Here is a 12,998-nt window from a genome sequence, read left to right as displayed (position 1 = left end):
GCTGTAAATTAGGATACGTACAAGACAACTTTTTAGGATCCAGATGCCATCTATAAAACATTTTGTAAAAATTTTCTCTTAAATTTTGGGCCTGGGTAAATTTTACATTTCTAACCCAAATTACCTCCCATATATCCAATGGAATCAGTTCTTGAATATTTTGGGCCCACTTTACCATGCAATCTTTAACTAATTCCATTTCTGAATCCAATTCTATTAAAGCATTATAAATTCTCTTTATATGCACTCAGTTTTGATCTTTAATCTGTTTTACCAAATTCTCATCCATTAATGTAATACCAACCTTTTGATCTAACTTCCACCTAGCTAACAATTGAGTATACTGAAACCAAGACTGTACAATATTTTCTTGCTTTAACTCAGCTAACGATTTTAATTGCCAATCATTCCCTACCAATCTAAGTAATTCCTTATAAGAAATCCTATCCAAATTCACACCCATAGATACACCCTCTATCGTGTGTCCAGGAATCCCCCAGATTGGTATTTTATAATTTAACTTATAATAATACTTTTTCCAGACACGCAATAAAGCACTTCTTAAAATATAAGATTTAAAAGCCTTGTCAACTTTTTTATCATAAATTAAGTATGCATGCCACCCATATAATAAGTCCCATCCCTCAAGATGAAGTATACTTTTATTTGTTAAATTAAGCCAATCACTAACCAGTGTTAAAACCACCGCATCATAGTATAATTTCAAATTAGGCACCTTAAGTCCTCCTCTTTCACATGTGTCTTGTAAGATCTTAAGTTTAATTCTTGGTTTTTTCCCCGCCCAAATAAATTTATTAATACCCTTTTGCCATTCATCCAAATTGGCATCTTTTTTCAAAATAGGTATCATTTGAAACAAGAAGAGAAACTTTAGTAGAACATTCATTTTAACAGCTGCAATTTTCCCCAACAAAGATAATTGTAATTTTTCCAATTGTTTAAATCCTTTTGTACTTTTAACCATAATGTCTCATAATTATTCTTATACAATTTTACATTAGAAGCTGTAATATATACTCCCAGATGTTTTTCACTATTTCAAAACCTGTCAATTTAACTAACATTTCCTTTTCCTTCATAGTCATGTTTTTAGATAATATTTTAGTCTTATTATTATTTACCTTAAAACCAGAAACTTTCCCATACTGTGTTATAACTTCCATCAAGTCTATAACCGAATGAATTGGTTGAGATAATGTCACAAGATTTAGCCTGTGGTAAATCTACAACCAGTGACATTGCGCCTTCAACTGGTTGTTTATCTTCCAGCCTTTCTTCTATTCTCTTAGGTCGTGGAGATGGTGGTGAACCTGCTTTCAGGACATAAGTATAAAAATCTTTTGCCTTTGAAATTGTATTAAGTCTATATCGTGTCCCTGCATAATTCACCACTATTCCAATAGGTATCTCCCATCTAAACTGCACTTGTCGATTTTTGAGCTCCTCAGACAGAAAGGTGAAATCTTTTCTTTTTCTAAGAATTTTTGGAGGTATTTCTTTTAAGATTATAATATTTTGATCCGCAATTTGAAATCTCTTTTTGTAAAAAGCCTGAATAATTGCATTTCGAAGTGATCTCCTAGAAAAATAAATAACCACATCTCTGGGTAAATATTTCTGCCTCGCAATCCATGAATTGACCCTAAATATTTTATCCATCTCTCTTGATAATTCCTCAGGTTCACATCCCAGAATAGGAGCTATAGCTTTTGCCACCTCCTCTTTCAGATCTTCTCGTGGGTCCTCCTTTAATCCTCTTATTCGCAATGCAAATTCCATATCTCTATATTGTGAAATGGTAACCTCATCCTCTGTTATATCAATCTTGTTTTCAACTTTGACAACTCTGCTTTCTAGTTTTTCAGTATTTTCCACAACTTCATCCATCTGGTCATCCAAGCGTTCAATATGTGTAGCTAACCCTTGAAGTGCAAGCAATATGTCTTCCCTCATTTCTCTATTTTTATTCTCAAGAAGGTCAGCCATCTCCTTCATTTTACTGTCAAGGAGATCAGCCATCTCCTTTATTTCTTGTGTTGCTTGCTTTAAAGCATCTTGAATATCTTTAAGCATAAATGCAGGCGGTGGGGGAGAAGGTGGAGGGGATTTAGGCTTAGATTGCACTGCAGGCTGTGCTACAGGAGAAGAGATTATACTTTTAGAAACAGCAGAAATTCCCAAACGGTTTGAAGCCATTTTCCTGCTTGTATAAATCCACTTCTTATAAGTTTCACTTTCCCCTTCAACAAAATCAGCAGTTAAAGAAAAAAAAGTAAAAAGCAAAATCCCAGAAAAAAGAAAAAAATATTCTGTAAGAATTCTTTCTTTTAAAAAGAGAAAGAAACTGTAAATACACAAAGTCTAATACGTTGTTTAAACTTTGTTGCCAAATGTATCTCTTTCTTGACACTGTCCTTTCAAACAAAGAAACAGCATTCCGGTGCCATTTTTTTCCTTTTAAGTCAAATTAAAATATGGAGAAGATTATTTCTCCCCGAGTTAAAGTTTCCAGCACTTGCAATTTTAACTTCTCCTGGTCAGCTCTGTCTGCTTTTAAATTACAAGTCCCTTTAAAATGCAGATGTGGATGTGGCGTCTTGCTTTGCTCCTGAAGTTCGGAGCAAAGGCATCCTGGAGTGAGGAGGAAGCCTCAGGCTCTGAGGAAACTCTCACCCTCTGACCTCCAAATAATTAAGGAGGTCTAGGGGAGCTCTACCTCTATCTGAGGGAAACTCCCCTCCCCCTCTTCTCCCGAGGGAGAGGTTTTCAAGCCACGGGACAGCTGATTTTCACTGTCTCTGCGTGCTTTTCACACAATTACAGGGTTGGCAGCCAAAAGAAAGCTGCCATCAGTGCAGCATCACCACCGGAAGCTCTTTTGAAGAGTTTCATCTGTCAGAACCATGACACGAGGTTTGTGTCGGATGCTGGTGAACCAGGACAATCTGACAATAAGTGGGCTCCTGAAACAATCTATACATGGATGAAATGGGAACATAGAATTGATGGAATGCTACCAAAACACTTAGACCTAAATAAGAAGGAAAAAGTAACCCCCCCCATTTTCTCCTGACCTCTGCAGCCTCCAAAAAATATGAGAGAACAGAGTAGGCTTTCAAGAATAATTGTTGTTGGTTGTAGATGAATGGAGGCATGTCACCCAAAATTTTATGCCGTGTCACCATTGCTGGGCTGGACCTCCCAAATCCAGAAGGGAGATTCCATGGAAAGTTGTGGAGAATAACAGGATTAGGATACTGTGTGACTTCCATATCCAGATTGATATGAAGATATTGGTCAAACTTCTAGATATTGTAGTAGACAAGGATCAGAAGACAGCAATGGTAATGGATGTAGTGATGCCTGGTGAAGGCAACATCAAAAAGGAGTATGAGACACTGGAGAAGTAGTAGGGCCTGAAGGAGGAACCAGAAAAAAATGTCAAAACTCCAGAAGAGTGCAATGCTAGGAACAGCTCTGGCAGAGGACCTGAGATTGAAGAAAAAAATTCAAAACAGTTCATAAACTGTATATTAAATTAACTACCACCACATCATGCTTATGAAATATTATTGGCATTCTTCTATGAAAGTTTATGTCTTATTAAAGAGCTGTAAATGTTGCCATAAGTGGTCCAAACAGTAAAATCGATATTCCAATACTTTTATCTTTTTCACATTGGTTTTGTTGTGGTTGTGTATTCTTTAAGTAATTATGATAATTTCCTGCAGCTCTAGCAGTTATTCAAAAAGAAAACATGTGACCAGTCCATTAAAACGACTTTTGGTAAGTCAGGACTTTGCTGTGTAGCTAATCACCAGAAATTGTAAACTTTCTAAAGAGTTACAAAATAGAGGTTAGCTAGCCTAAAGTTGTGTAAAGATCTGGAATTTCTCTAACTTACACTTAATCACATGACATTGGGGGAAGATTTCAGGGAAGAAATGGCCCATCTTCTTGAAGATCTTCCTTTGGGTCCTAAGGCAAATATAATGCTTAGAAATCTTTAACATTAGCCTAATTGCTGTGATAAGTCAGCAATATATCTAACTTTACTTTGCATAAGACAGAGGAGAGTAAGGACATATTTTCTCTGCATGAAGAAGTGGGGCTTTTATTTACGTAGATCCGTGCATTTCCTGTATGGGGAATATGTTCCATACAGGATTGAAACAGAAAATTTCTTCCCAATGAGCTTGATGCCTTGTGATGCTGAAACTGGATTTCTATAGTTCAGCAACATTTAGAAGTCGATGGGATAGCAAGAGAAAAATCTGCACATAAGATAATTGCCTCAGATTGAAGTGTTTTGAGACCTTTGGTGCATAAGGAGGTCAATTTTTGGACTTCTCATGTTTCATATTGAAACATCTATAGTATTTTTCAAGTACATTACTTAGTTCAGCTTGCAAAACACATTGGATATTAAGAATCTTACCAGGAAATTTCCTGTGTGTATGTATAACTCCATGCCTTATCAAATGGCTGTAAATTCAAGCTGTACTGTGTAAGAATGTGATACCATAATTATGTACTTAAGAGTCAGAAATTATTTTCAGAAACTTCATATTTGTTTCATTACAAGTTTCATATAGTGTGGACTGCATGGTTAAATAATGCTATTCCCACTTTTTGGTTCTTAATTGAAAAGTCTTAAATGTTTGCTTTAAAAATTAACATTTGTCTCATCACTTCATTGTTTTCATATTCTGCCTTATTGTTGAAGAAACAGTTATCTAGTAAAACAAATCTTATGTAATTTTGGATGATTAATTAAATAGTGACCTATATTACTAATACTTGGCATGAGTTTATATTTTAGACAGAAAATATTCAAATAATTTTGCAATGTATGTGTGTTTTCACATAAGGTAATCCTAATTCATTCTTCTAGGGCTTCAAACAAAACTTCAGACAGGGATCCTTGGGACCTGATACGATGGAAACTGAAAGTGAGCAGAATTCAAATTCAGCCAGTGGCAGCTCAGGCTCTGGTGGAAGCACTCGCCCTCAGATATCGCAAATGACACTCTATGAGCGTCAGGCAGTGCAGGTGAGGGTTAATTTTTATTCTTTAGAAATGTAATTGTGGCAGATATCAAGATTGTTTTAATTCTGAGGGGGTTAGCCAAGGAAAAATATGGCTTAAGAAAGTGGAATTCATGAGACGATGAGCTTCAACTCCCTGCATGCTAGTGTGACAACAAAAACTCAGATTAATATTTTGTTTTAGATCATACAGTACTTCCTTTTCTCAGAGCAGATCCTCTTTTATCCCAGTAGTCTATGGTCTTCCCAGTTGATATGCTTTGCTTTGGGAATAACCTAAATAAATATTAGATCACTTTTTTAAACTTTTGTTCTTCTTAGATAAGAAATGGTGAATGCATGATGAGATGAGGGATTACTTTCAATGACCAGTGCTAGATAATTCTAAGACCCCCTAGCTTTTAAATCACTTCAACCTTCCATATGCCATTTGACCAGGACAGAGGTAATACAAGGTTGATGGAGATTGATGCACGAAAAGACACAGAACTATGGGAGTTGCATGCTGCTGCGTGAGCAGTAAAAGTTTGCTCCGAAAGCTTCTGCCAAACAGTATAATTTTGGCATGTACTAAATGCAGCACATAAGAATTGATTATTTCTTTGAAATAATAGAAAATTTTCCTTTTCTTCAGGAAGACTTTAAAATTGACGGGGAAGGGTGACAATCTTTAGAATCTCTAGAACATTGTTGTTGTTGTTAGTTGCGAAGTCGTGTCCGACCCATCGCGACCCTATAAAAAACAAATCCAAAAATGAGGTAGGGAGTGATGAGAAAAAAGAAAAACTCCAACAACAATCAGGAGATGCAGGAAACATACCCACAGATAGGCATAAAGGTCTTAAATGCTTATATACAAATGCTCAAAGCTTGAGGAACAAACAGGGTAAACTAGAAGCAATAGTACACAAGGGCAGGTATGACATAGTTGGCATTACAGAAACCTGGTGGGACGAAACCCATGACTGGAATGTACTGATAGATGGATACAAATTATTCAAAAGAAATAGATCTACAAAAAGAGGAGAGGGAATTGCACTATATGTAAGAGAACATTACATATCTACAGAAATGCACGTAATGAAAGATAAAATCGCTCCAGGTTGTATATGGGTCAATATAAAAGAAAAAAAGTGACATTGCCATCGGTGTATATTACAGACCACCCAACCAATCAGAAGAAATAGATGAACTCTTTACCAACCAGTTAACAAATGTATGTAGGAAGCATACCACAATAAGTAATGGGAAACTTCAATTATCCAGATATCAACTGAGAGACAAACTCTGCAGCGAGTGGGAGATCAAACAGATTCTTAACCAACCTAGCCGACAACTTTATCATCCAAAAGGTAGAGGAGGGAACTAGAAGTAAAGCTATAATGGACCTAATCCTTACTAATCAAGAAAAAGTAATAGAGGGAGTTGAAGATGCTGGAACCTTGGGTGCAAGTGACCACGTCATGCTGAAATTCAATATAATGCAAACACAAACAACAGAAAATAATCCAACCAGTGGCTTCTGGTTTTTGTCGCGGCAGGACAGGATGCCCAATTTCACCCTGCTGGGGGTTCCTAAAAATCGCCCCGAAGAGGCGATGAAGAGGAGAGTTGCCCTGTTGATGACGGAGAGATGGCGATCTTTCTGTTCAATCCAAGGAAAGCCCTCCAAACCAGCAGGGGAAAGACCGGCTACATTCCTGTGGCCAGCTATTAGCTGCTGACAACCAAAGAAGAAAAAAGCATCAATTAATACATTGTAAACATCATGTTTGGAACTGGGTGAGAATATTGATCCTTTCTTTACTATTTTACAACTGAATTTTCTGGGAAAGGCTCCCAAGAAGCTAAAAACCTCCAAATATAAACGGAAGCGGTGTTTTAATTTTATGGGTGACAATACTGAGGTGGACGTAACAGAAAGCTACAGTTTTGATAAATTTGAGATCTGAGATAACTGTTAAGATTTTTCTCTTTGAAAAAAAAACATTGAACCGAAATATAAGAAATCCTTTGTTTTAAAAGGGGAAAATGGACTTTCAGTGACATCTATAGTGGTGGATTTGTGTATAGCACTATAATTTGCTTCCTGGCTGCTTGGTGATTGCTCAGGAGCTGAGCTGCTTGCTCAGGAGAACAGCTGGCAATAAAAGGGAAATATTTTGACATACTTATCACTGTGACCTTCTTGGATTATAAATACAAACTGAGCTTGGACTTTTAACTTCAAGAGCTAGTGGGAGAGAAAAAAAAATTTTGGACTATGCCTGGCTGGGAGAAACTTTTAAGCTGTTTTCAGAGATGTTGAACATTTTGAACACTGAACATTGTGAATTACGACCTTGCCTGATTGACAATTCATGGATACTTGAGAAGGAATTATTATAAAATATTGCTTTCAGGACTGAACCTATACTTTGGAATCTATTGGATTATAAAGGATACATATAAAGACCAGAAAAGTAGAGGAAACATTGATCTACTTTTACTGAAACTGGTGATACTAGAAGGTCTCCAGGAATTATGCCTCAAGAAAAAACAAACACCTTTCAGGAAGAAATATATTCTATGCTACAACTAATTCACCAAACAATTGTTGAATGCAAAGAAAACATAAAAAGAAATAATGAGACTAAAAGCAATTTAGACAATATAAATGAGCAAATCTGCAAATTAAATCTACAACTAGAAAGTTCCCAGATAATGACCACAAAGTATGAATAAATAATCCAGAAATCAGAAGATGTAACAGAGGAAATGGATTTAGAGATGGAAGAGGTAAAAGAAGGGAAATATAAATGACTATATACAAACAAAATACTGCAAGACTTAGCGATAACAATGAAAATGTAAAAAACGTTTACCCCTTAAGTCTGCAAAATATATCTGATGGCAAGGAAGAAGATTTTAAAAAATGGAATGTAGAGTTGTTAGGGGCAATGTCACAACTTGGGAGATGGGGAATGAAAAGATAAATGGAAAAAGAAAGGAACTGGGAGTTGCTTAAGAAATATAAATGGGTGGAATTCCCCCCTCCCCCAAATTGTCTTCCTCATGCCAAGCAATTTTTACAAAAACAGAAAGAAAATTCCTGGGCGATCTAATTGCCCTGCCTTGGAAAGCTACTTGGCAAAGAAAGAAAGCAAGAGTCAGATTTTAAAAAGAGAAGATTTGATTTTTTAGAGGGTCATATTGCATGTTTCAATATGAAAAAGATTAAAAGAACAGATAGCTCTTAGATATAATTAGACTTTTATAATGAAAGATATGATTTAGAATTAAGATAGCATCTTTTTTCCCTTTTTTTGATATGGGAAATATGAAGATAGGAGGATTGATATAAAAACTTTTAGCTATATAAATGTAATTAATATTGAGAAAATCATAACTGATAAAGATATTTTAAATACCAATGGGAAATCAAACCTTAACAAGAGCACGAAAAACAGGATATTGATTAAGGAATTGACATTATTGATTTACGAATTGATATTATTGTTATTTGAATGATATTAGTAAAATATGATGAAGATGCTTTTATTTAATTCTGTATACATTAATAGTATGAAAAATTGTAATGGTGTAACGATGGGAAAATGGGAAAATATGGAGAAGAAAGGAGGATCAGGGAAAAAATACTGGATTGTGTAGTGAATATTTATATTTTTTTTATTGAAAAGTTTTACAGTACATTTTAACTTTAACAATCCTCCCTCCCCCCACCCCTACCTAACCCTCCCTATCCCTCCCATCCATTCCCCCCTCCCCCCCGACTTCCCAGAGCTAAATACAGGGTATAAAAACAAAGAACAATCATAAGCATCCATATGCTAACAACAATAAACTATTAATTCTATCACCCTCTAGCTCATATAAAATGATTACAAACAATATTAATATTACATATAAAAAGAAAAGAGAACAGACTCTTTACTCAAATGCTAAATGAAATTTCTTAGTCCCATATTTGTTCTGGATATAATCAATCCACTTTTTCGACTCCATAATATAACGTTCTTGCGAATGATCTTTCAGATAAGCCGAAATCTTTGCCATTTCCGCCAGGTCAGAGACTTTTAGAGTCCATTCTTCTATAGTCGGCAGTTCCTCCTTTTTCCAATATTGACCTATTAAAAGTCTTGCTGCTGTGATTAAGTTCAGCATCAACTTAACGTCCACAACAGTAGCTTCTGTAGTTATGCCCAACAAAAACAATTGCGGACAAAACTTTATCCTTTGCTTAAAGATCTTCTGCATGTTCCACCAAATTTTTATCCAAAAAGCCTTAACCTTTTTGCAGGTCCACCATATATGAAAATACGTTGCATCTTCGCCACCACACCTCCAGCATTTAGGCTGATAATTCGGATACATACTTGCAAGCTTTTTAGGGTCTAGATGCCATCTATAAAACATTTTATAAAAGTTCTCTCTTAGGTTTTGGGCTTGCGTGAATTTTACGTTCTTCACCCAGATCTTTTCCCACGTGTCCATTGTAATAACTTCTTGAATATTCTGAGCCCATTTTATCATACAGTCTTTAACAAGTTCTGTTTCTGAGTCAATTTCTATCAATGCAAGATATATCCGTTTGATATGTGCTGGACCCTGGTTTCTAATTTGCTTTATCAAATTTTCATCGGTCATTGAAAAACCAATTTTCTGATCTTCTTTCCACCTGGCCCGTAACTGAGTATATTGAAACCAAGTTTGAACGATCTTCTCATCTCGCAAGAGATTGTACGGCTTCAAACACCAGACATTTCTTTCCAAGCTTAAAATCTCCTTATACGTAGTCACATCATGTTTGAAGCCAACATTTATGTTTTCTATTGCGTGTTTTGGGATTGCCCACAACGGCATCTTGTAGTCTAACTTATGTCTATACTTCTTCCAAACTCTCAACAGTGCCTGTCTTAAAATATGCACTTTAAACACATTATCTACCTTCTTATCATACAACAAATATGCATGCCAGCCAAATAACAAGTCATGGCCCTCAAGATTTAATAATCTCCCTTGTGTCAAGTTAATCCAATCACTTATTCCTGATAACGCAGCAGCTTCATAATATAATTTAAGATTAGGCATTTTAAGACCACCTCTTTCACGAGTATCCTGCATAATCTTAAGTTTAACTCATGGCCTTTTCCCTGCCCACACAAATTTATTGATACCCCGTTGCCATTCTTCCAAATTAGAATCTTTTTTAAGGACCGGTATCATTTGAAATAAAAATAAAAATTTAGGCAGGACGTTCATTTTCACTGCTGCAATTCTTCGCAGCAAAGACAATTGCAGTTTTTCCCAACTCTCCAATTCTTTTTGGATTTTTCCCCATAACTTTTCATAATTATTTTTATATAACTTTGCATTAGAGGGTGACAAATACACCCCCAAATATTTGACCCTTTTGACAATCTCAAATCCAGTTAGTCCTTCTAAAAGGGCCTTTTGCGGTGCTGAATATTTATATTGAAGAAGTTAATGTTAAATATTTGAACCCAGATAACATGTTGTTTATAAGCACTAAAGACTGTAATTCTTAAAAATTAATAAATTAATTAAATTAATTAAATTAAATTAATTAAAATTAAAAATTACACACACGCATATATATATAGACACGCACACACACACACACACACAAACACAAAAACACACGTGTGTGTGTGTGTGTGTGTGTGTGTATATGTTTTCTGAGGTTTTCGCAGGTGTTTGTATGTGGATCTTTGGTCATTCGGGTTTTTTCCCACGTAGAATTGAAGGTGTAAGAGCAACGTTTCGACGGAATCCCATCCGTCATCCTCAGGCTGGTGGCTTCAGCTTCCTTCTTCTGGGAGAAGCATGTGGTAGTGGCTGTTTGTTCCTCTTTTTTAAACTGCCAGAGGGGGTGTGTTCTGTGGGTGGAGGTGTGCTCTGATTGGGTGGGGGATTAGGTGTGTTCTGATTGGGTGGGAGTGTGTTTTGAATGGTGGGTGTGTTCTGATTGGGTGGGGGTGTGTTTTGAGTGGATGGGTTGGTCTCAGCTGCCAGCCTTAGACCTGAGCTGGTGAGTTGTGCTGCTTTTGTTCGGCTTCGTGTTTGTGGTGGTGCCATGTTTTTATAGTGGGTGTCAGTTTGCTTATTGTGTGGTTTGGCGGGGTTTAAAGTGGCTGATGTTGCAGCTGTAGTTAGGTTTCTGTTTTGTGGTTGTGCGTTGTTATCATTGTGGGTTCGGATTTGCTTTTTGAATGGTTGTGTGGTGGTGATGTCATGTGATGTTATCATGAGTTTGGGTCTGGTATCATTCTTGGTGGTTGGGACTCGTCTGTCAATCAAGGCGGGTTTCCAAATGGCTGGTAGGCGAGAGGTATCATCTCGTTTGTTCATGCTGTGGGGGCGTTTTTCTATCTCAATGGCTTCTCTGATTATTCTGTTGTTAAAATGTTCAATTTTGGTGATAGTTTTGGTTTTTTTCAAATCAATTTCATGTCCCGTGGCTTCAAAGTGTTGGACCAGGGATGAAGTTTGTTCTCCCTTTCTGAGTGAGTTTTTGTGCTCTTCAATGCGTGCACTTATTCTTCTGTTGGTCTGTCCGATGTATGCGGTGGGGCAGGTGGTTCATGGGATTTCGTATACTCCTTGGTTTTCTAACCCAATTATGTCTTTGGGGTTTCTTAGGATGGTGGATATTTGTCTGTCTGTGTAGAATGCTGTTTTGATGTTGTGTTTTTGGAGGATCTTGCTGATTCTGTCTGTGGTCCCTTTTAAGTATGGGAGGAGGGCTTTGCCATTTTCTTGTTCTCTGTTTTGGGTTTTTGTGGGTGTCTCTCTTCGGATTAAGTTGGTAATCATGTTTCTTTGGAATCCATTGGCTGTTAGTACATTAGTGAGAGTGTGTAGTTCGGTTTTTAGGTGTTGTTCGTCAGCTAGGTGTTTTGTTCTGGAGATGAGTGTCTTGGCTATGGAGTTGATCTGTGCTGGGTGGTGGTGTGAGAGTGCGTTCAGATAGCGGTTTGTGTGTGTTTTTTTTATGGTAGATAGTGTGTCCTAGGGAGCCGTTGGATTTCTTGTAGACTAAGACATCAAGGAAGGGAAGTTGATTGTTAGCTTCTGTTTCCATGGTGAATTGTATTTTAGGGTGTAGGCTATTGAGGAAGTCATCCAGTTTTTCTTTGCCGTGTGGCAAGATTACAAAGGTGTCATCTACGTATCTGAGCCAGAGTTTGGGTTTGTGGTTGGATTTTTCTAGAGCGAGGGTTTCAAAGTGTTCCATGTAGAGGTTTGCGATGACAGGTGAAAGGGGTGATCCCATGGGTGCTCCTTCCATTTGTTTGTATCTTTGTCCATTGTAGATGAAGTATGTGTTAGATAGGCAGTGGTTGGTCAGATCTAGGATGTGTTTTGGGGCTGCTTTCTGATTGGGTGGGGGTGTCCTCCGACTGGGTGGAGGCATGGTTGTCTTCTGATTGAGTGGAGGCGTGGCTGTCTTCTGATTGGGTGGATGCGTGGTTGTCTTCTGATTGGTTGGAGGCATGGCTGTCTTCTGATTGGGTGGGGTGTGTTCTGAATGGGTGGGGTTTTTTGTTGTGTTGTAATATCCTGAGTGTTGTGATTTGGTGTCCTGAGGAGTGGGCTGTGTAGTGGCCTCCAGAGCTTTGGTTTGGTACAAAAACAATCGCCAAAATAGAACATCTGAATAGCAGAATAATCAGAGAAGCCATTGAAATAGAAAAACACCCAGACAGTATGAACAAGCGAGACGACACCTCCCGCCTACATGCCATTTGGAAACCAGCATTGATAGAGAAACGAATTTCAGCAAACAAGGATTTAAAAAACCAACAAACAACCCCAAATGCCACCAGCCCCAGCAAGACTCCTCCACACCTAGAACAAAAACTCTCCCACACAGAAGACAGAACAAGTCAAGCAAAAGTGCCATC

General features: G+C 37.2%; 1 protein-coding gene and 1 long non-coding RNA gene across 3 annotated transcripts in view; one reads left to right on the top strand and one right to left on the bottom strand.

Annotated features, from left to right (window-relative positions):
- Nucleotides 1–12,998, bottom strand: part of LOC310635498 — an 838,887-nt gene that overhangs the window by 305,378 nt on the left and 520,511 nt on the right. The window lies entirely within an intron of this gene.
- The window catches only part of PHC1 (polyhomeotic homolog 1), a 153,188-nt gene that overhangs the window by 40,794 nt on the left and 99,396 nt on the right, over nucleotides 1–12,998 (top strand). The window contains exons 1-2 of one of the 2 annotated variants that reach the window (XM_083354458.1): nucleotides 3,574–3,807; nucleotides 4,916–5,074. In XM_083354458.1, the coding sequence (XP_083210584.1) occupies nucleotides 3,736–3,807; nucleotides 4,916–5,074 (231 nt within the window). In that variant the 5' untranslated portion in view covers nucleotides 3,574–3,735. Of the gene's footprint in view, nucleotides 1–3,573; nucleotides 3,808–4,915; nucleotides 5,075–12,998 lie in introns of those variants that run through there. The other variant, XM_083354459.1, reaches the window with a different exon arrangement.

This window comes from Vipera ursinii (assembly GCF_947247035.1).
Source record: "Vipera ursinii genome assembly, chromosome: 2".
Classification (NCBI taxonomy): domain Eukaryota; kingdom Metazoa; phylum Chordata; class Lepidosauria; order Squamata; family Viperidae; genus Vipera; species Vipera ursinii.
The sequence above is the reverse complement of the archived record's forward strand: the minus strand, read 5'-3'. Positions and strand labels throughout refer to the sequence as shown.